Source organism: Mya arenaria, chromosome 4, assembly GCF_026914265.1.
Source record: "Mya arenaria isolate MELC-2E11 chromosome 4, ASM2691426v1".
Taxonomy (NCBI): domain Eukaryota; kingdom Metazoa; phylum Mollusca; class Bivalvia; order Myida; family Myidae; genus Mya; species Mya arenaria.
In genome coordinates this window covers 50,781,945-50,803,194 of record NC_069125.1, presented here as the reverse complement: position 1 = coordinate 50,803,194, position 21,250 = coordinate 50,781,945, and the positions used below count along the sequence as shown (strand labels likewise).

Sequence of the window (21,250 nt, the reverse complement as noted above, 5' to 3'; positions counted from 1 at the left end):
TATTTACGTATCCCGAATGGTAGAACTAATTTACGTACCCCGAATGGTAGAACTTATTCATGTATCCCGAATGGTAGAACTAATTTACGTATCCCGATTGGTAAAACTAATTTACGTATCCCGAATGGTAGAACTTATTCACGTATTGCGAATGGTAGAACTTATTCATGTATCCCGAATGGTAGAACTAATTTACGTATCCCGATTGGTAAAACTTATTTACGTATCCCGAATGGTAAAACTAATTTATGTATATCGAATGGTTGAACTTATTTACGTATCCCGAATGGTAGAACTAATTTACGTACCCCGAATGGTAGAACTTATTTACATATCCCGAATAGTAGAACTTATTTACGTACTCCGAATGGTAGAACTTATTTACGTATCCCGAATGGTAGAACTAATTTATGTATATCGAATGGTAGATCTAATTTACGTACCCCGAATGGTAGATCTTATTTACATATTCCGAATAGTAGAACTGATTTACGAACCCCGAATGGTAGAACTTATTTACGTAACCCGAATAGTCGAACTTATTTATGTATATCGAATGGTTGAACTAATTTATGTATATCGAATGGTAGAACTAATTTACGTAACCCGAATGGTAGAACTTATTTACGTAACCCGAATGGTAGAACTTATTTATGTATATCGAATGGTTGAACTAATTTATGTATATCGAATGGTAGAACTAATTTACGTACCCCGAATGGCAGGAGAAGGATTGATGTTCCATACAGAAGAGTTGTGTTCCCTTTATATGTATATACGTAACCCGATATCTCTATTAAAGCTGCACTCTCACAGATTGAACGTTTTGAAAAAGAAAAAAAAAATGTCTGGGAACGAGCCATTTTTTGCGAAAATCAATGGAAACCAGTTATATAAGACTGCTGACAAAATATTAGATCGCAGATGTTTTTATTTAAATTCAAAAATTGATGTTTTATGCATTTTTCTTAAACCGTTAGTAACGGTTTAGGCCATAACACATTTATTTCCGAACGGAAATATGAAAATCTGCGATCTGATTTTTTGGCAGCAATATTTTATCATTGGCTTGCATAAATTTATGCAAAAAATGGCCCTTTCCAAGACAATAAATAGAAAAGTTGTAACAATGGTATATCTGTGAGAGTGCAGCTTTAAACGTGAAGTTCCAAAATGTCTTGCTGTAAACAACGTCGGGTACCAAATCAGCTTATTTTAAGATTATTGGATAACACTGAAATAAATAAATTCATACACGATATTACAGCAGATGAAATGAACGGTATGTTACAAAAAACAACTTTATAGTTATAATCAGTCCATGGGATGTTGATCAAATTGTAAATAGCACTTCAGACAATTTCATAATGAAAATCCAGTAAAACGTCATACGGCTGATGGCAAAACTACTTCCACTTAGCCGACGTTTTTAGCTATACTTTATTAGCAACTATAGTTTAAGTTCTGGTCAATCTAACCCCATTGTTCCCTTGTTAGTTACTGCCTCGCAATTTAATTGATGTGCTCTTTTTTGGCAGTGATTAGTTTAGTCATTTAACACAAAAGTCTTGTCGTTGTTATAACGAACTGAAGTGTTCAGCATCAGAATGATCCGCTCTTAAAAAAGTGTTTGACATTTGTACATGTACGCTTACTTAACAAGTTTTTACTCGTATATAGATGCTTAAAACATTTATCCTGTCATTTTCACTCAGGTAAGGTTTTGTGTACAGTTTGAATATACTTTCATAAAAGTGCTCTTTCTGTTATCTTTTACTCTTTGTTTATACCTTTTTCTACAACATAGGTACTGAAAATGATGACGAAACTATGTATCGTTTTTGTACATTGTCAGCGACATGATTTATATCGCCAAACTTGTTGAGCCTGCCTTGCCCCTGGAGCTGCCATGTTTTTGCTAGGTAATTTTCAAAATGGCTTGGTCAAGCTACCTGTAATACAACCACATAAAACATGAACCTAATTAGATTGCACAGTTAATTTTTACCAAAATTATCAGCCCAAATGGCAACAAAATGTTCTGAAAATACTGACCCGATTTAAATCAGTCACCAATTGATAACTGCAATAACAAGCAATCACAAAATGATGTAAAATATCACCAAAATACATGCAAAATGTTATTGAAAAAATTATCTGTACTTTGACCCTTTCGTGATTAGTATTCTAAATATTTAAAAAATGTCTGAAATATTGACCTGGCTATTTAAGGCTTATTAGTCACCTACCAACAGGAAGCGTCTTCCTTGGAGACCTACCACACAGCAATCAATATTAATACAATCAACAATTGCAGCAAATAAACAAACCATTTTTATTACTTTTCAGCTAAACAAACATGCAATTCAGTATAAATAGATAATAAAAATATCCAATTCAAGTATTTTTTTGTGAATTCTATTGATCGAAAAGTACATTTACTCTATTACGATTATTTTTCTTAATAATTAAAAAAAAATAGTGCTACCGATATCAAAATATAGTGACAAGGGCCGTTCTGAATAGCGAGACAAATCATTTCATTATTAGCGTTTTTTATCGAAATGTTGTTAGTCGAAAGGTACGATTACAGCATAAATTGTTGTCTTAATAACAACGCTCATTTGTGTTATTTAATACGGTCTGCCAGTATATAAAAATATAACATAATATAATATAATACAACTTTGATAGCATATGATATTTTATATGAACACTCGAGTATTGATTGAAGGCTCTCCTAGTTTGTTTATACTCGATGATTTTCTAATCCAATCACACAATGTACATTATTATAATCGCTGAAAACCAGTTATAGTATTACGCTTTAAAAACAAAGAATAGAAAAAGGCTTTAGGCCTTTTTGTTATCCGGCTTAAGAGCAGCCACGAATCTTTATTGAACACGAACAAATGAAACACATAGGATTAACCTAAAAAATGTATTGACATTCAATAGTTTAAAATTATGAGTTGTTGAGATCAATGTAAGACCCTCGTATAGTTGGAAAATTCTGATAAATTAAAGGTACAGCAAAAGAGAAGCAAGCATTGTAGACTTTCTGATAAAGACGTTATATCAACAAATAAGAAGCCTATTGGGTGCTGGGTGCTTACGTTGTTATTAATGACGAAATCAATATTTTAATAACCTCAAAATAAATAGAAATAGATAGCTGTAATATCATTACGAATAACAAAGCTAAATACCTGTATAATCAACACAAAATATGGGTGACCAATCAAAACCTAAACGCTATCGATCTATTTCTCATCTTAGTATTGGAAAATGATCCAGTGCGTAAAAGATTATACACTTTATTCATTTTATACATGAAATTCAGGTAGGTTTTAGAGCTGGATTATCGATATTTGTCTTAAACATAAACATTCAAAACATTCAAAACATTCAATGCTTGAATAATAACAAACCTAAATGGTTTTTCGCGTTTATGAATTTTTATGGAGTGTGAATGTAATTAGAATTGCAGGTTCACAACTGCCAACGTATGAAGTTCCTCAGGTGTAGGTACGGTACATTTGGAGACACATGCAGCACAATACTTTATAGTGTTTTTTTTTCTTATTCTAGGACCATAACTATTTTTAGACTGAATGAAACTTCAACAAATCACGGCAGCACAACACTCCATTTTAATGATGGAATTAATGTCAGATTCCTTAAATCTAACCAGTACTACACATGTAAGCCTGTACATCTTCATGTTGTTAAACACTGTCTAATGCCATATTTGTTTCGAAGATTTCGCTAACCGATGTAACCAGTACTACCCGAATCAGTCAAGCGAAAACTTCGTACAAATCGTTTTAACTGATTGTTTAAAATTACCCGAATTCGTTTTTTCCCCCACCCGATGTAAGTAAACCCAAAAATATTTGGCCACGCTGGAATCCTTATCTTGCCCACAGGCAAAGAAAAAGAAATACCCTTATGAAACTACTTTTTTTTATTGGCATCAGGTAATTACCTCCCTTGTTGAAGACTATGTAGTCTGTAGCACCATGAGGCAACATTTACAGTAAAAATAAATCATTTCTCGCTTTATATGGTACCTCAAAAAGGTTTTCACGCTGCATTGAAGAAATAATCCTGCTCTCTCCTCAGAACTATTTAATGCTTCCCCGATTGACCGTTTGGACAATTTTTTATTATTTTATCTTAAAACAAGCCATTTTTTATTGATGAAAATTAATGTTTTTTGCCAAAAAAAACCCTCATTTTTCTAAAAGCGATAGTAAAACGTCAATTTTCGAATGTAATTTAAAAAAGCTTTTTATGATTGTTTAAAAATACACCATTAGTCAGAATTAAAAAACAAAACAAAAATAAATTCGAACAATATAATTATTCAAAACATGTTCATCCTAGTAAGATATTGGCATGGCAATACTTATTTCATCAAATATTATTTCCGAATCAGGTTAAGTGTTTAATTCAAATAAGAATGCATTTGCACTTTTAACTTTTTTATGAAAAAGAAAAAAAAAACATTGCATATTGAAGGGTAAGCCCTGTATACCAGCCCCATAGGGAAACCAAAGAGCTAAAAGAAAAAAAGTTAAATCAGACATAAACATTTTATTAAACGTTTCTGTTGTTTTGTTTGAAAGAGAAAATTGGGCATTACTCAATTATTTAACGCGAGGTTACCATGGGTTTATGTTCTTTTTTTTTAAACGAAGACTTCTCTATTGAAGCTATACATGTAATTTTTGGTCAAGACTTGTTATGAGAAAGCAATAAATAAAAACATTATTGATTTAGACGACAAATGAAATGAGAGGTTTGGTAGACACCAATTGTTCTCAGTGACCGCTTCTGACCGTAGTCTTTAAAGGATTATGTATTGTACGAAGAGAGAGAGATTTGCAATACAGTCAATGCAAAGTTTAGACTCTTACTAATAACATTTATTTTTGATTCATGTACAATTGAAATACACATATTTTTAAAACACCATAGGAATCACGCGCTTTCTAAATAACAGTGATATAAAAAGGACCGTCGCTCCTCGAGTTGGAACGGGTGGACATGAAGATCGCATTGCTTTTAAATATAAAAAGTGGTTATGTAGATCTCATTGCATTGAAATATAAAGACGTGTGTTGGTGTATACATTTTTAAGACGTTACAATTACAGTGGATATTTTCATGATGCGTTTAAGAAGGAACTCCAAAAGAGTGTTGACTGTGATTTCTGCAATCATCGGTGAGTGAAAACGTGAACTACTTTATAGGAAGGGGTGAGAGGTCCTTGCGAGGACCCCGTATAAACTGGTTTCGATATCATCATCATCATCATCATCATCATCATCATCATCATCTCTTTGCGTGTGATAAACGTTATGTTTTAGGCATTAATGTCGTCTTAAGTCCATCTCACAAGATGTCCACAAAATGATAAGTAACATGTCTAACACAACCAGTGTGTCAAGCGTAGCTGCAGTCCAACGGTATTAAACCGAATAGTATTTGGCTATATTTTTCAGTGGTTGGGGTGCTACTGTTTGTTTCGTTAAGGAAAGAGACGATTTGTGCCATCGAAACAAGTCAGCCATTAGTCTTTAGTGAGAGGATCCAACATAAAAATCGTAAGTATGCTCGTATGGACATGTGTGCATTATAAGAATAAAATATGCACACATACGTTTTTTTTTTCATTTTCAATCAGAATGGATGATATTAAATCGATGTTATCCCTCAATATTTCAAACTTGTTTGTAAAAGGACATCAAAATGAATGGGACGAGGTGTCGGTCTTGGGAATATGGCAAATATCAAAATTATCTCTGCCAAGAATTCAAGTTTTAACATGTTTTAGACTATCATTTCGAAAAGGGGCAAGCAGGGTTTGGTAACATGACCACTTCAGAATGTATTGTCTTTATTTTCTCATTCGTTATTCTATCTGTCCACTATTACTGCCGTTATTTAGTGACCCGATGGCACGAATCTTATCTAGTTTACCAGTTAATATGTTACTTATTAAGTGGAATTAGCAAAGCATATATATCTATATAACCTGTAAGTGTTGTGCAGCATGATAAGGTAACAGGTGGCAGTTCTGGTCACATTCAAGTCTGTTTTTAGTCTGATGATATTTAACTTACCGAATAAGTTTCTCGAATATTAACTAGATAGCTAGATAATTATCGCAAAAATGAGTGGTCAACAGGAAACAATTCGCGACCGCTAACAAGTTATCTTAAGACAGTTATATGTTGTTTATCAGTTGTATAAATATATTAACAGATAATTGTTAACACGAATCTTATGAAGTTAACCAGTTAATATGTTACTTATTAAGTGGAATTCGCAAACCATAACTAGTTTAACCTGTTAGCGCCTGAATCTGGAATGCATTTATAGCTAAGTGGTAACACGAATTTTATTACTGTACATTAACAAGTTAGTAGGTTCCTTAAAAAAGGGTGGACGTTCTGGGCATTTCAAGCCTGTTTTTAGTCTTATGATATTTATCTTACCAAAAAGTAACGCGAATTTTAACTCGATAGCTAGATAATTATTGCGAAAATTAAGTGGTTAATACGAAATAATTCGCGAACGTTAACAGGTTTTCTTACGGCAGTTACGTGTCACCATAGTTTGCATACTTTGTGAACTGTGACTATTTAAAGCTTTTTAAGGCATTTTCATTTCTGTTCTGTTAAGTTTATATTTTGGTTATAGGAAACTGTATGTAATATATGTCTACTTTGTTTATATATATATATATGTTTGATTAATTGTTTGTTAAAGTGTTATTGTTCTGATCACATGGTTGTAATAACACATGATCTAAATAAATCTTGAAATCTTGGTAACTGTTCTCTCAAAATTTTGCCAATGATAACATATGGCAACTTCAATTTCCTTATAAGTTCAGAACCTCGAAAGAAATAACCAGATTTAGGGGTTTGGGGTTTTACCTTTTAACTATGTAATGAAAGTTGAAAGTTAAGGTATACTTCGTGATAAAACCTTTCTATAAAAATATTGACCCCACGTACATACTAAAATCTATAACTTTATTACATAGGAGGTCGATTTCAATTTCAGTTTCCACAACCTTGAATCACGATATCGATATCGTGATCAACGGTTATCTGCGAAGCGGGTCCAGTTTCCTTGGTGAGTTGCTAGGATACCGCGACGACACTTTCTACTGGTACGAGCCCCTATGGAATTTCAACAGCGGGGTTTTCTATTGGGGCCCGGATAGGGTCTGTCCCCACGGCCCGCATGAGGAACTCTGTGGGTAAGGTGCATTCGTGTGGTTTTGTGTTTGTAAAACCCTTTGATCTTTTCCATCCAGTTTCTGTTATTAGGCATATCAATTTAAGGTAAATGCATTCCTTCAGTGATTACTGTTTAATTGTTATTGCGTTTTGAGAGAAGAACATGCTCTCGGAAATCATAACTATTTTAACAAGTGGTAAATATGAACACGTGACAGTATAAATGCATCGTTCTGTTGTAGAGAGTCCGAGGCGTTACGGGTGAAGGACAGGCAATGTGTCGCCCGGAACATGCAAGACGTCCTGATCAACATATACATGTGTAACTTCAGCTCGCTAGGGCCAGCTGTCGCCGAAACGATGACACCAGAGTACTCAGGTGTGTGTGTTAAGTTACTGTCGCTGTATGAATCGTAACATATTCGAGTTTGCTTTAATCTGTTAGCATTTAGAACAAATTATTGTCACCATTGTCCATATATTGACCAATTTGACTTCTGAAGTATATGTATCTTTTATAGCTAATTCGAATATACTAACTTATTGATATTGAATGTACGGTTGATTATAATCACGCAGGCGGCAGTTGGGATCCTTTTGTTGCGTGCCGTGAGAACACTGAGTCAACCGTTTCGGAATGTCTTTTGGAGCTGGAAAAGGATTGTATCGCGTCCAAGCACCTGGCGACCAAAGTTGTCCGCCTGACACTTGACAGCTACGCGAGGGTCCTTGAGCATCTTCCTAACCTGAGACTGGTGCACCTGTTCCGTGACCCCCGAGCTGTGATCAACTCGCGCCAGACGACCACCTGGTATCACCTGCATAATGAAAAATCCACTGTACAGGACGCCAGAGAGCTCTGCAACCGCATGCTATACGATATCGAATACAGTGCCAACCTTACCGAGACATTCCCTGACAGATTTTTGACAGTTATGTTTGAAGATTTACGGGAAAATCTTCCAGAGAAAAGTAAAATACTGTATCAATATTTTGGACTAAGCACAGATGGTCTAGAAGATAAACTTGCTTCTATGTCGCCAATTAAGCAGAATGAAAAAACCATTATGGCGGAGGATGGTGACTACAGCGAATGGTGGAGGAAACGGCTGCCCTTTAGTACCGTTGAACTTGTCCAGGATGCGTGCGCAGATGTGATGGATGTTTTAGGGTACAGACATTTTAGTTCAGAAAGTGAACAACTCAATATGGATATCAGTGCCTTCAAATTTAGTGCTGAGTTGACACTTCAAATGGAAACTGTTTTAAATACTTTTAGAGGTAAAGACCCCGCAACCTGATTTAAAACATATTTAATCTGGTCTCTCAACAATATGCCAACTAAGAGAATACTAGGTTTGTGCCGTGGATGGAGGAAGTTTATCTGGCAAGGTGGCGGGCTCACCCGATAAATTCCGCAGCCGAGCCATATAAACTTGCTCCATCCATGGCACAAATATAAAATTCTCTTTATCCTGTTACGTTGTATATGACAACACGATGAATTAGCTTTATATTATCAAGTTCTTTTTTTTTAAAAGGGGGACAACTGTTTCCCCCTGTTGACATCAGCACACTACTCACTATGTACTCATAGTTAAATGTGCTCCACAAAAATAGTTCTCAAAACTGTTCAATTTCATTTAATACGTTTATAGCCAAAGCAACTGCATTTTTATACGTCAAGATCAATTCAAAGCTTTTAAAAGTGAATACACTCGGATCAGTCATCAAACAGTATCAAATGATGTAAAAATTATTCCGCAAGTCACAAGTCATATTTTTTTTTGTTCAAGCGTTACAACGTGTTACAAACAATCGTCACATGTCCAATGGATTTAATTTATGTTGATAATAAGAATAAAGTGTTCGATGTTCAGAATTGCACGAGCAAAGAGAATTAATTATTATTCAATGCTGCACATATCAGCATTTGCGGGTGGGGTAAGTGCACATGTATTTTTCTGGCTGATTATCTTAGCGAATGTCATTATCATGCAGAGTGACGGAACTTTCTGGGCGAGTTTTTGTTGAGGTCGTTTGATGGCGGAATATTGATAGGATACTGAAGCATTATTTGTGCTTTTTCTCTGACATGTAAGAATAGAAAAGAAGTTCGTTTTCGCGGTTACATGACCAACTGACTGTAGATAAACATTACGTGGTCAACTATTCTAATAAAATATAATTTACACGACACCTAACAAGGTTCACGGATTGAATCTTGGACCGATTTTTATGCAAGTGCATGACAGGATAATATCAAACATTTTTTTCGTCAATAATTATTTTCCCGATTCTAAAGCGTAACAAGCAGGGGGTCGGTGCTGGGTTTATCTTGTCTATGTTAATGATAAAGTAGATTCACTTTATGGAATTTCTAGACTTTTAGCGGACGATAGCAGTATCAAGTATCACTAGAAACGTAATGCAAGAAACAATATACCACAACCTTGAATGGTTTCAGTCAGTGGTTTGATAGCTTTAACCTATCAAAGTCAGAAGTTTATGTTCTTTTCATTACTTCTGAGGAACATTCCAAGACTTACCTTTGATAAAACAAACCTCACTTTTGTCAATCGTCTTCTTGAAGTTACACTTCAGCCAGAACGGGTCATGGCATAATCATACACACATATAGTTTACCATACTTCAAAATATAAGGCTCTATGAAAATGCCTAAAAACTGAAATTCTTAAAAGACATCCATCTAAGATCTCTCTTAGAACATGCGTCAATTTTACGGGATAATACGAAAGAGAAATAATCGAAACGATTTAAAATGAAGCTCATATAATTGTTATAGGTTAAACAAGATCTGTGTTCATCATTAAATTGCTGAACGAAATATCTCGGGTTACGTTATCAGACAGAAGATTATTCAAAACCTGATCACAGAGAAAAGTTATATGTTATTTTTATATATAAGTCAACTGTTTCCACCAGCTGTCCCAACTGTCACTTATAATTCATAAACATGAACAACTGCGCAGCGGTCTCAAAAATGCTAGGTCATGCAGACAACTTTTCTCTAAAGCAGCGAAGCAAGTTGCGAATGCCTTCGATAACATGTCGGTAGGTTGTATATATAATCTTAAGTCCAGTTTGTTTTTTTAATTGTTAACAACACAATTTTAATAACAGATGCTTTTGGACTCCTGATACAAACAAATATCTTTTGTTCCAATCAATTGCTAGATGAACAGAAATATATGCAAAGGCGGTCATTCCATCTGCTGTAATTATTTGGAATTTAGGTGCGCCATATCCCTATTTCACATAGTGCTTCCATGCCATGCAATGATTGGGGATGCCGTCATTCTTTTGTGTTTACGCACAAACGTGTCCACCATCCAATAGTACCGACCAATTACATTTTGGATTCACTAGCCTAAATGACGTAGGGGATTAATTTTTTTACAATTTCATAAATACGTACAGGGTACGAAACGAATTTATAACAGACAGATAGACGGACAGACTAAGTTGTTATTGTTGTAAACATGTGAAGAACAGTTTTTTGACAAAACATGATATGCCAAATAATTAAAAAAAAGAAATTTTAAACAAATAATTAAAAAAATTTTTTTTAACAAATAGCAAATATCTAAATTAAAATGTAAATGCTACATATCTGAAATACCAGGATAATGGTGATATGGGAGGTTAATATCATACATTACTTAAAAGACTAGATCATAGAATTTATCATAGAATTTCTTTCAAGAAATACTTGGTTTATGAAATTTCTTAGATTTCTTGTTTTGATGATATTTTGCGATTTCATTAATTCAATAAACTTGTACATACTTGAGTTTCTAATAAAGAATGGTTTTATCAACTCCTTTCAAGTATTGTTATACACAGGGTATATTATGCCAGAGTTGTATTCATCTTCTTTATCGTTATAGTTACACAAAATACAATGACGATCTTTTTTTTTCAATTCTATAACGGCCATATCGTCCTGCTTCAATGTACGTGTACATAATTTATGTGACGACACTCTTAGCTTAGACAAAGCCATTCTTAATTTATTTATTTTTTGGTAATTCATCGAGATAGAATTAAATTCCAAAGTGTTCCTTAAGATATTTATAAGTACAAAGGGTATTACTGTTGTTCACATTTTCAAACCATGCCTGTTTAAATACATCGAACACTATTTTTAAACACAATATGTAAACTTAAAATTAACAGAGTTTGGTACATATGTACTGTGTTATTTGTGGAGTTTTGTGCTGATGTTCCATGTTTCTAGTTTGTGATAATGTTTGTATTTTAATCTTTGGCGTTTACTCTGTGTCATTAAACGGGGTTTATGTTTAAACTTTCGGCTACTGAGCTTGTTTCTGCAGTTTTTCATATAAATATTGAGTTTATCCACTCATAAGAAAAACCGTGCCTATCATAAAGTACAAATTGCTGTATATTCACTGCCAATAAGTTATATGGGAAAAGGGCGAACAGCTCTTATTTCTTTGTTTTCCTTATTCGATCTTCCAGGTTGTTTCTTCTTGTGTTCCATATTTCAAAACTTAACGAGATAATAACAATATCCTGACCTTTCTCTTTATTCAAAGTTACATTTTATTTTAAAATGTTATTCTTAATACCCTGACGCATACATCTGAACTAGAAATGTAAACTATTGACAAAATATGCAACTTGAGCAAGTTCTTTTTCCTTATTTAGATTATAGGATCGCAAATGAACATACAATCACTTCTGAGTGTTGTTTCTCGTCTAATTTATGGAATTCCAAAATGCACGAAAATAGCAAAGGCCTAGGAATAAAGAACTAACTCAAACGGCTCGAAAATTATAAAACAATATACTAGTATATAATATATTTTGTATCAACTTGAATACATTGTAAGAAACTTGACAATGCATTAGAACTGTTGCTAACAAATATCTGACAAGCGAAGTAAAAGTAAACAAAGAAAAGGAAATTAGGAACTGGTTCATCATTTATAATAAAGTATTGAAAATGAGCACGAGTTCACGTTTAACTATTGTCTTTTAGACACAGTTATGTCGTTTATTGAATACCAACGGAATAAGGAACTACACCTCATTCCTTTTTCAAACGCGAATAAGGAACACAATCAATCAAATCTCATCTTTTTCTTAGTTTCGGACGAAAAAAACTATGCAGAAATCACAAAAAGTATGCACACTTCGTCGGCTGAATTCCATACGGCAATATGTTAGTTTTTTGAAAATACTGCGCTGTTGTAAATCCATACGTTCGATTACTTAAATATGCCAGGTGACCAGGCTGACAAACCCATACGCTCTATGCATTGTTGACATTATCATCCATTTCACAAAACACCTCGCTAAAGCAACTCGTTTCGTTCAGCATGCCATTTCTAAAACGAAGTCTCATCTGTTCCAACATTATATGTCTTTACATCAAGCGCCAAACCAAGGATGATTTGTTTCGGCTATATGTTGGTTGGTCTATTTTAGAATAATATGTACGAGCCCTCGTTATATAAGCAGTCGGACCTTAATAAACAGTCAACATGATTTTATAGTGCAGATCTTATATGTTAGTATCACTGGGGTCAAAACTAACCGCGCCCCGGGGGTCAAAACTAACCGCGCCCCGGGGGTCACAAACTTCTAAGATTCTTATATGGGGGAATCTTTGAAAGTTTATTATCTTAATCCGCAAGGCCAAGACCCTTGATATTTTGTATGCAACATCATATAGTGGTTCTCGCTCAAATGTGTTCAAATTATGCCCCTGTTGACAAAAGTGACTCAATACCAGGAGTTCACAAATGTCCAATAGACTAATATATGAAACTCTTCTTGTCCTTGACAGCCAGGCCCAGACCCTTGATATGTTGTATGTATTATCAAAAAGTGGTTCTCTATCAAGTTTGTTCGAATCGTGCACTAGGGATCAAAACTTGGGGCGGGGGCACAAGTTCCCTATAAAATTATATAAGACAACTTTGAAAATATTCTCATCCCCAATACCGGGAGTCACAAGTTTACTATATACTTATATCGGAAAATCTTTTCTCAAACCATATGGCCCAGCTTTTGACATTTGTCATGAATTATAATAACACGTCCCTCTACACATTTATTGCCCTGGGGTCAAAGCTGGCTCTACCCTTTTAGACATACTTTCTTATTTTTGGACCAGGTGTACAGTTTTGAAAACAAACATCAATGTTGTGCTTGAATGACCTTGACTTTGAACATTTGACATACATTTTTCATTTTTAAACCTACAAGGACAGTACTGAAATTTGGATCATGTATATAGTTTTGTAAACGAATATCAATGTTTTCCTCTGATGAGCTATACTTGACCTCAATTGACTTACTTCCTTATATTTGGAGCTAAGCAATGAAATTTGGACCATATGTACAGTTTTCTTGTCATATTTTATCGTGCAACGTGGAAAATATCAACACCTTTTCTTTTCTTTTTATGGATTTGTCCGTAAGTTAAGCTATATCCTTGACAATATCACATAAAGTCGGCGCCCTGCCGGGGAGCAGAGCTGATTAACCACCTACTACATGTCAATATGGTGAACTACATAACACATGTTTAGAAGCTGTTTTTGTACATAATTCATGATTTTATTAATGTTACGACATTTTCAAATAAAACGAAGATGTAAGTAACAGCGATGTCGATATTGATTATATTTGCATTTTCACATTCAAATGATTTTGAACTTGATTTTGAAATGCGTAGTTTTGTATGTAAGTATGAAGTATATAATAAACCGGTAATATATATTCATTACGATATGTTTCGTTTTAATACCATTTGAGCAAATTTGCACCTTTGCACCTTTGCACGGTATAATTTGGACGCGTTTATATGGTAATTGATAACATTGATTTGTTTTAATAAAATGCTGTTAGTTTGCGTTGAAAATAATATTTAGCATATTGTTTTACCTAATATTATTCATGTAAGATATCAATATCTATATTTAATACAACGCTTATTCACTAAGCGGTATTATGTTGCAGTTATTTAAGAGAAATAAAACATGTAATCCGGTCAGAAAACATTTCAACCGCATGTATTTACGTTTTGTTTCATTCTTAAAAAGATAGAATCAAACATGTGTTTAAAGTTAATAACTTCCAAAGTATCAGCTGAGATAGAAGTGTGATAGCTTTTATAATTTAATGTGTTTGAAATTTTAGCATTCCATTTTAGTAGCATATGGGTCTCAGGGAAAGTCCAAATAGATAAATAAATTTGAAAAGAAGAAAAGGCTATTGAAAGAAATGGGATAATTTTCAAACTTTAACCTTGTCAATAAAAAGATCATTTCATGTACCTTGAAGTGGTCAATGTTGTAGGTAAATTTTAATTACAGTTAAAGAAGTCATATTAATGTGAATATTCATCCTTACCTAAGTAAAGAAATTTGTCGTATTTAACCATAACATTTTAACTGAATTGAAAGTTTATCTTGGCCTTTTTAGACGCGTGCACACAATTGCCAGTGAAATACTTACTTATGATGTTCACGAGGTGAAAAACATTGCGATCTTAAACCGAAAGCAACAATTTTTCTTTTATGATATGCCTAAAAAGTATATAAATATGACATGTTAGGCTAAAATTTCAGAACTGTGAAAACATATCAAAATGTTATTTCCCTGTAGTTATGGAGGCTATTCGTTGCCAAAAGTCCAGACGTGTTAATTCCCACAATGTGCTTCTTAATCGTACTAAATTTGTCAATGTAGACGTGCTATTTGTTGTTTCTATGCGTAAGTTTTTCCGTACTGATTTTACATGTGTCATTATAAAAGACAAAATGCATAATTGCCAGATCTAAACTGTATAAACTCAATAAAACATCGATCGTATAACTTGCCTTTAACAATATGATGATGTAATTTCGAAAGTGGAATCATGCATATGTAAAACTGCAATCGTACAGTCGACACTAGCATTCGTAAAATGAACACTTGCAGCCCTACAAGTCCAGGTTTACAAAAGTCAATTGACAAATTCAGAAATACAAGGATAGTTTTGCCTATACCTTATATGGTAAATGTCACGAAAAAAACGAAGGTGAATGGGCGGAATTAACGAATCGGATTTTCTTTCGTTTATTTCCGTAAAATCTAGCCAGGGAGATAACATCTTCGGCTACGGTTCAAATCCCAGTCGGAGCACTATCTCTTTATTTCACAATAAAAACTTCATTTAAAAAATAAAGAATTTAAAGATCAATGTTCCTGAATGGGTTATATGTCACCATATTATTCAGTCAATGACAGTTGGGTGTATCTGAGCTGGAATTTGTAGTGCCACTGTCAGTTTTTTTAATTATGTAAAAAGGACATATTAAAGGCCATCGGACAATGAGCATAGTCTTTCTCCTTAAAATTCCCCCAAGCAAGCATTTTTAAAAAAAAAAAATATTTGTGAGTGGACCATGGACGGATCTTCCAGAGGAAGAACAGCGCTTCAACCCACTTGTGCCCCTAAGTTACGAATTACTGGGTCCGCCACTGTCAGGGGTGTACCTAGCCATACGCCAGCACGCCCGTGTGTATACATCAGTATAAGCTCCTTGAAATGACAAGAGCTCAAAATCAAAAATCTAAAATAAAGCTAAGGTAGAGAGCATGTATACATGTATATACAGGGTTGTTTTTTTAGATAATTTCTGCTGGCGTCAAAAATGCTCGAATGGATCTGTGAAAAACTTTTTTTTAATATTCTTAAAAGCGGGACACCTCTCCGGCTCCCGCACAATTGATATATTAAGAATAAACTAATGATATTTCTTTAAATGACGAAACTTTACTCAAGCATACAGGCGTAAAGTTCAAAATGCTTCCTTCAGGTACGCCCCTGACTTAGTTATTCTTAAATGCCGTCCTCGCCTGGACGGTATTTTAGAATGACTAGCCCCTGACTGTGAACCATAGGCATAAACAGTCAAGTAGGGGATGTCAAGAACATGAATAAATAGAGATATAGAGAGCCTTTTTTTCCATATATGAGAAAATAACGCGCGATTTTCCCGCTCCTAAATGAGCAAGGGCCGCTTCACCTAAATGTGAAAAAAGTCCGGACTATTGTGTGTGGGTGGGGTATTAAAAGGTAGCCGCAAGTAATTTGGTTTATAAGCAATAAATGAAATTGCATATGATTGTTACAAATTAACTGTTACTTCCAAACTCTGTTAGACTTACCTGGTCCTTCGTTTAAGAAACGCGTTTCAAGCCAGGGGCGTAGCTAGCCCTCTATTCATGTGGATTCATAATTTTGCTAGGGGGTCCGGGGGCATGCCCCCTCGGAAAAGGGCGTTCTGAGGTGCTTTAATTAGTACTGGAGAATGGACAGTATTAGGATAACGGAGTCAAGAACGCATACTAAAACTTCGGCTGATTTTATTTTGTCAGAATCATGTGGATTTAGCCGCGTAGACGCGAATAGGCAGCTACGCACATGCAAGCTTGAATATGTTACATATATACATATCTCAAAAAGACTGCCGTGAAGTGTTTAAATTTCATTTCCGGTACATTAACGAAAATGTATCAAGACATTCAAACCAGGACCAATACAGGCCAGACACTTCGGCGCTGGCCCAGGGACACTTCGGACCATGATGTTTTGTTTCTAGTTTAGGTCCAGTTTGTTTTATATATATTACTTTATCATTTAGATGGTTTGATCATTTCTTCTTTATAAATATTCTTACCAAATCATAGTCTAAAATGTCTTAATATAGATGATCAGTAATGCCCATAATAAGGTTCGCAATATCCATGATCCAAGTGTCTAAAATTGATTTAAATAGAGCCGAATGATAGCGGAAATTTCCTAGAGACGATAGGAGGAGTTAAGGCCGTGGTGAAGGCGGAGCTATCTATAAATAAAATTAAATTAATCTCGTAAACATGTTTAACTGCGAATGAAAAGTCACCATCATACAATGTACTTCGTAGAACTACGAACAAAAATCTGTCTTCTACAAACCGCATAGTAAAAATCGGCTTGTAAGTTTACAGAATGACGAGTGTTTACTATAAACAACTCTAGCACAATGAAAAATGGAAAAATAAAGTGTGAAATGTAAACCTACAACCGATGCGTTGGCGTTTGTAAAATGTGCATTGGTAAATCATCAATGTTACAAACTGTGACATATAAAACACACGCATACACGTCTGGACTTTTGGCAACGAATAGCCTCTAAATTTAGTATCTATGAATCACCAAAAAGCATATCATATAACAATTATCTATTTGTGACAGTATCAAAAGCATTTTTTTACCGTTTCAAAGCCAGTCCGCCCTTGGACTCTCAACAAACCGTTATGGATGACCTAGCCCTGGTAACTAGCATGAAAAATGCGTGCTAAAGCAAAACAAAAATACGCTTTGTTTCCGGTAGACTAAGTCCTATGATATACCCATTATTATTAATTGATTCTTTAAATTGAAGAACAAGAACCAAACCTGCACGCGTTAGTTCACGTAGTCTCAATTGGAGAGACACCACGTGGACGTATTTATGAAATATACTCGGGTAAATAATGAGTTTTGCTCGGCAACAACTGTTGACCGCTTTCCATCGGAACTATTAAAGGACTATGTTCTGTCGGAAGAGAAAGATTAACATTACAGTCACACGAATATAAACTTGTATTCATAATTCATGTAAACATAAAAAACAGTTCAAATCAACAGTGATATAACAGGGACCGTCAATCCTCGAGTTAGGACGGGTTGACATGTAGAAATATAAAGACGTGTCTTTGTGTATGTATACAAATACGAGACGTAACAAGTGGATATCTTCATGATGCGTTTCAGAAAGAACTCCAAAAGAGTATTGACTGTGATTTCTGCAATCATTGGTAAGTGAAAACGTTTACTACTTCATACGAAGGGATGGGTGGTCCATGTTTAATCTTTTTTCGATATTGATAATGAAAAAAAACCCCACAGATATGCTTATAGTATATAACCTTTTTGCTCGTTATAATTGATAAGCAAACACATTTTGTTTTTATGCCCCCGAAGGTGGGCATATTAAAATCGCATCGTCCGTCCGTCCGTCCGTCCGTCCGGCTCTGTAACTTTCCCTTGTATGGACAGATTTTAAAATAACTTGCCACATGTGTTCCACATACCAAGACGACGTGTGGCGTGCAAGACTCGTGTCCCTACATCAAAGGTCAAGGTCACACTTAGTGTTTATTCACAATGGAGTGCTGCATATAAGGACATAGAGTATAGGTTGTCGTGTCCGAGCTGTAACTTTTCCTTCTATGGACAGATTTTAAAATAACTTACCACATGTGTTCCACATACCAAGACGACGTGTCGCGTGCAAGACCCGTGTCCCTACCTCAAAGGTCAAAGTCACAATTAGTGTTTATTCACAATGGAGTGCTGCATATAAGGAAATAGAGTATAGGTTGTCGTGTCCGAGCTGTAACTTTCTCTTGTATGGACAGATTTTAAAATAACTTGCCAAATGTGTTCCACATACCAAGACGACGTGTCGCATGCAAGACCCGTGTCCCTGCCTCAAAGGTCAAGGTCACACATAGTGTTTATTCACAATGGAGTGCTGCATATAAGGACATAGAGTATAGGTTGTCGTGTCCGAGCTGTAACTTTCCCTTGTATGGACAGATTTTAAAATAACTTGCCACATGTGTTCCACATACCAAGACGACGTGTCGCATGCAAGACCCGTGTCCCTACCTCAAAGGTCAAGGTCACACTAAGTGTTTATTCACAATGGAGTGCTGCATATAAGGAAATAGAGTATAGGTTGTCGTGTCTGTGCTGTATCTTTCTCTTGTATGGACAGATTTTAAAATAACTTTGCCACATGTGTTGCACATGCCAAGACGACGTGTCGCGTGCAAGACCCGTGTCCCTGCCTCAAAGGTCAAGGTCACACATAGTGTTTATTCACAATGGAATGCTGCATATAAGGACATAGAATATAGGTTATCGTGTCCGAGCTGTAACTTTCCCTTGTATGGACAGATTTTAAAATAACTTGCCACATGTGTTCCACATACCAAGACGACGTGTCGCGTGCAAGACCCGTGTCCCTACCTCAAAGGTCAAGGTCACACTTAGTGGTTATTCACAATGGAGTGCTGCATATAAGGACATAGAGTATAGGTTGTCGTGTCCGAGCTGTAACTTTCCCGTGTATGGACAGATTTTAAAATAACTTGCCACATGTGTTCCACATACCAAGACGACGTGTCGCGTGCAAGATCCGTGTCCCTACCTCAAAGGTCAAGGTCACACTTAGTGGTTATTCACAATGGAGTGCTGCATATAAGGACATAGAGTATAGGTTGTCGTATCCGGGCTGTAACTTTCCCTTGTATGGACAGATTTTAAAATAACTTGCCACATGTGTTCCACATACGAAGACGACGTGTCGTGTGCAAGACCCATGTCCCTACCTCTAAGGTGAAAGATACCCTAAGTGTTTATTCACAAGGGAATTCTGAATATAAGGACATAACAGTGTAGGTTGTCACGTATGGGTGGTATTTTTTATGTTCAGAGGCAATTTAAAATAACTTGCCATATGTATTTGACACGTAAAGGCAAGATCAACTTTTCATGTACTGACCTTGTTCATAGGTCAATGTCACATTCGGGGGCATTCGTCACATTCTGTGACAGCTCTTGTTCTTTTTATAACACAAACTATTAAAACGCTAAAAAGAGAACATCATTTCATTTGATTGTTCAAATTTAAAATAAGAAAATTAAAATTGAACTAACCGAATCTTCGTAACCACCACCAGCACCACCACCACTTTTCGCGCAAACTTTTGTGAGATTAACTGAAATGAGTCGATAGGTAATATGCTTTAGGCATTTAACGTGCTCTTTTATGTTGTACATTTAAAACACCGGTATTATGCAGTCATTTTCAACCACGCCCCCACCCCCCAGGTTCGGGGAAAAGCGGGGACTTTGACTAGGTTGACCCTAGGTAAGGCCCATTCCCCGCTATATTTAAAGCGAAGACATAACCACCGCATTCACCCGGCACTGCGGAGCCCCCTGAAAGGTAAAAACACGGCCAATTTCCCCGACTATCCCCGGTATACCCCCTGACCTGGGGGGTGCGTGGTTACAATTGACTGGTGCATTACACCAAAACGTTTGGCTATATTTTTCAGTGGTCGGGGTGCGTATGTTTATTTCGTTAAGGAAGGAGACGTTTTGTGCCATCGAAACAAGCCAGCCATTAGCCTTAAGCGAGAGGATCCAACATAAAAATCGTAAGAATAAAATATGCACTCATGTGTCTTACTTTTTCTATATATAGTGTTTTGCTTAAGAAAGGCGACCAAAATAAATGAACAATATATACAAGGACGAGTTGTCGGTCCTGGTGATATGGCAGATATTACCTTCGTGCTGCCAGAAACTAAATTTTAACGTGTTTATCAAGGCAATGGTTTCGAACCTGGATTTAGTTACAAGGACAAGCGGGTTTTGGTTATTTCCTTATTGGTTGCGTTTAGATGTACTACGTTATAAATAATACATTTTTAAACGATATACTTAAACGTTTTAAATGTCGCCTTACATACTTAAGTATTTAATATTCTTACTGACGAACTATTTTAATGTTTTAGGCTGAAGACCACAAACCTACTGACTTTAGAACCGCAAATCGAAATCATGTATCGCCAGATCTACTTATTAACATGACATTTGAAAAGAATTGATGCGCCGTGGTTACAAAATCTGACGTATGGTGTTTTGCGGTTTAAAGACGACGTTATTAAAAAAAGTTCTTATGATTGAAACTTTATTGTGATTAAGCCGAATAATCTTTATTAAATCTTGGTGAGGTACAAAGGGGAATAGATAATTATAGATAAATAAGTTGCAAATGGAAACGTGTTGACTAAAAGACCCTGTCTTACTTTCTCTACAACAAATAGTCAAAACGTCCTCAGCC

The 21,250-nt window shown here is 35.4% G+C and overlaps 1 protein-coding gene across 1 annotated transcript; it reads left to right on the top strand.

Annotated features, from left to right (window-relative positions):
• The first annotated feature begins 5,175 nt into the window (after positions 1-5,175).
• LOC128230892 (carbohydrate sulfotransferase 1-like) lies at positions 5,176-8,560 on the top strand. The gene is made up of 4 exons (XM_052943319.1): positions 5,176-5,230; positions 7,081-7,279; positions 7,502-7,638; positions 7,839-8,560. Exons 1-4 carry the CDS (start codon positions 5,176-5,178, stop codon positions 8,558-8,560), a joined length of 1,113 nt encoding a protein of 370 aa, XP_052799279.1.
• Positions 8,561-21,250: the final 12,690 nt, after the last annotated feature.

What these genes read in the sequence shown, in the direction of transcription:
- LOC128230892 (XM_052943319.1), top strand. Translation starts at nt 5,176, where the DNA reads ATGCGTTTAAGAAGGAACTCCAAAAGAGTGTTGACTGTGATTTCTGCA. An exon ending in TGTGATTTCTGCAATCATCG is followed by an intron (nt 5,231 to 7,080) that starts GTGAGTGAAAAC and finishes TTTCAATTTCAG; the next exon opens with TTTCCACAACCTTGAATCAC. An exon ending in GATGACACCAGAGTACTCAG is followed by an intron (nt 7,639 to 7,838) that starts GTGTGTGTGTTA and finishes ATAATCACGCAG; the next exon opens with GCGGCAGTTGGGATCCTTTT.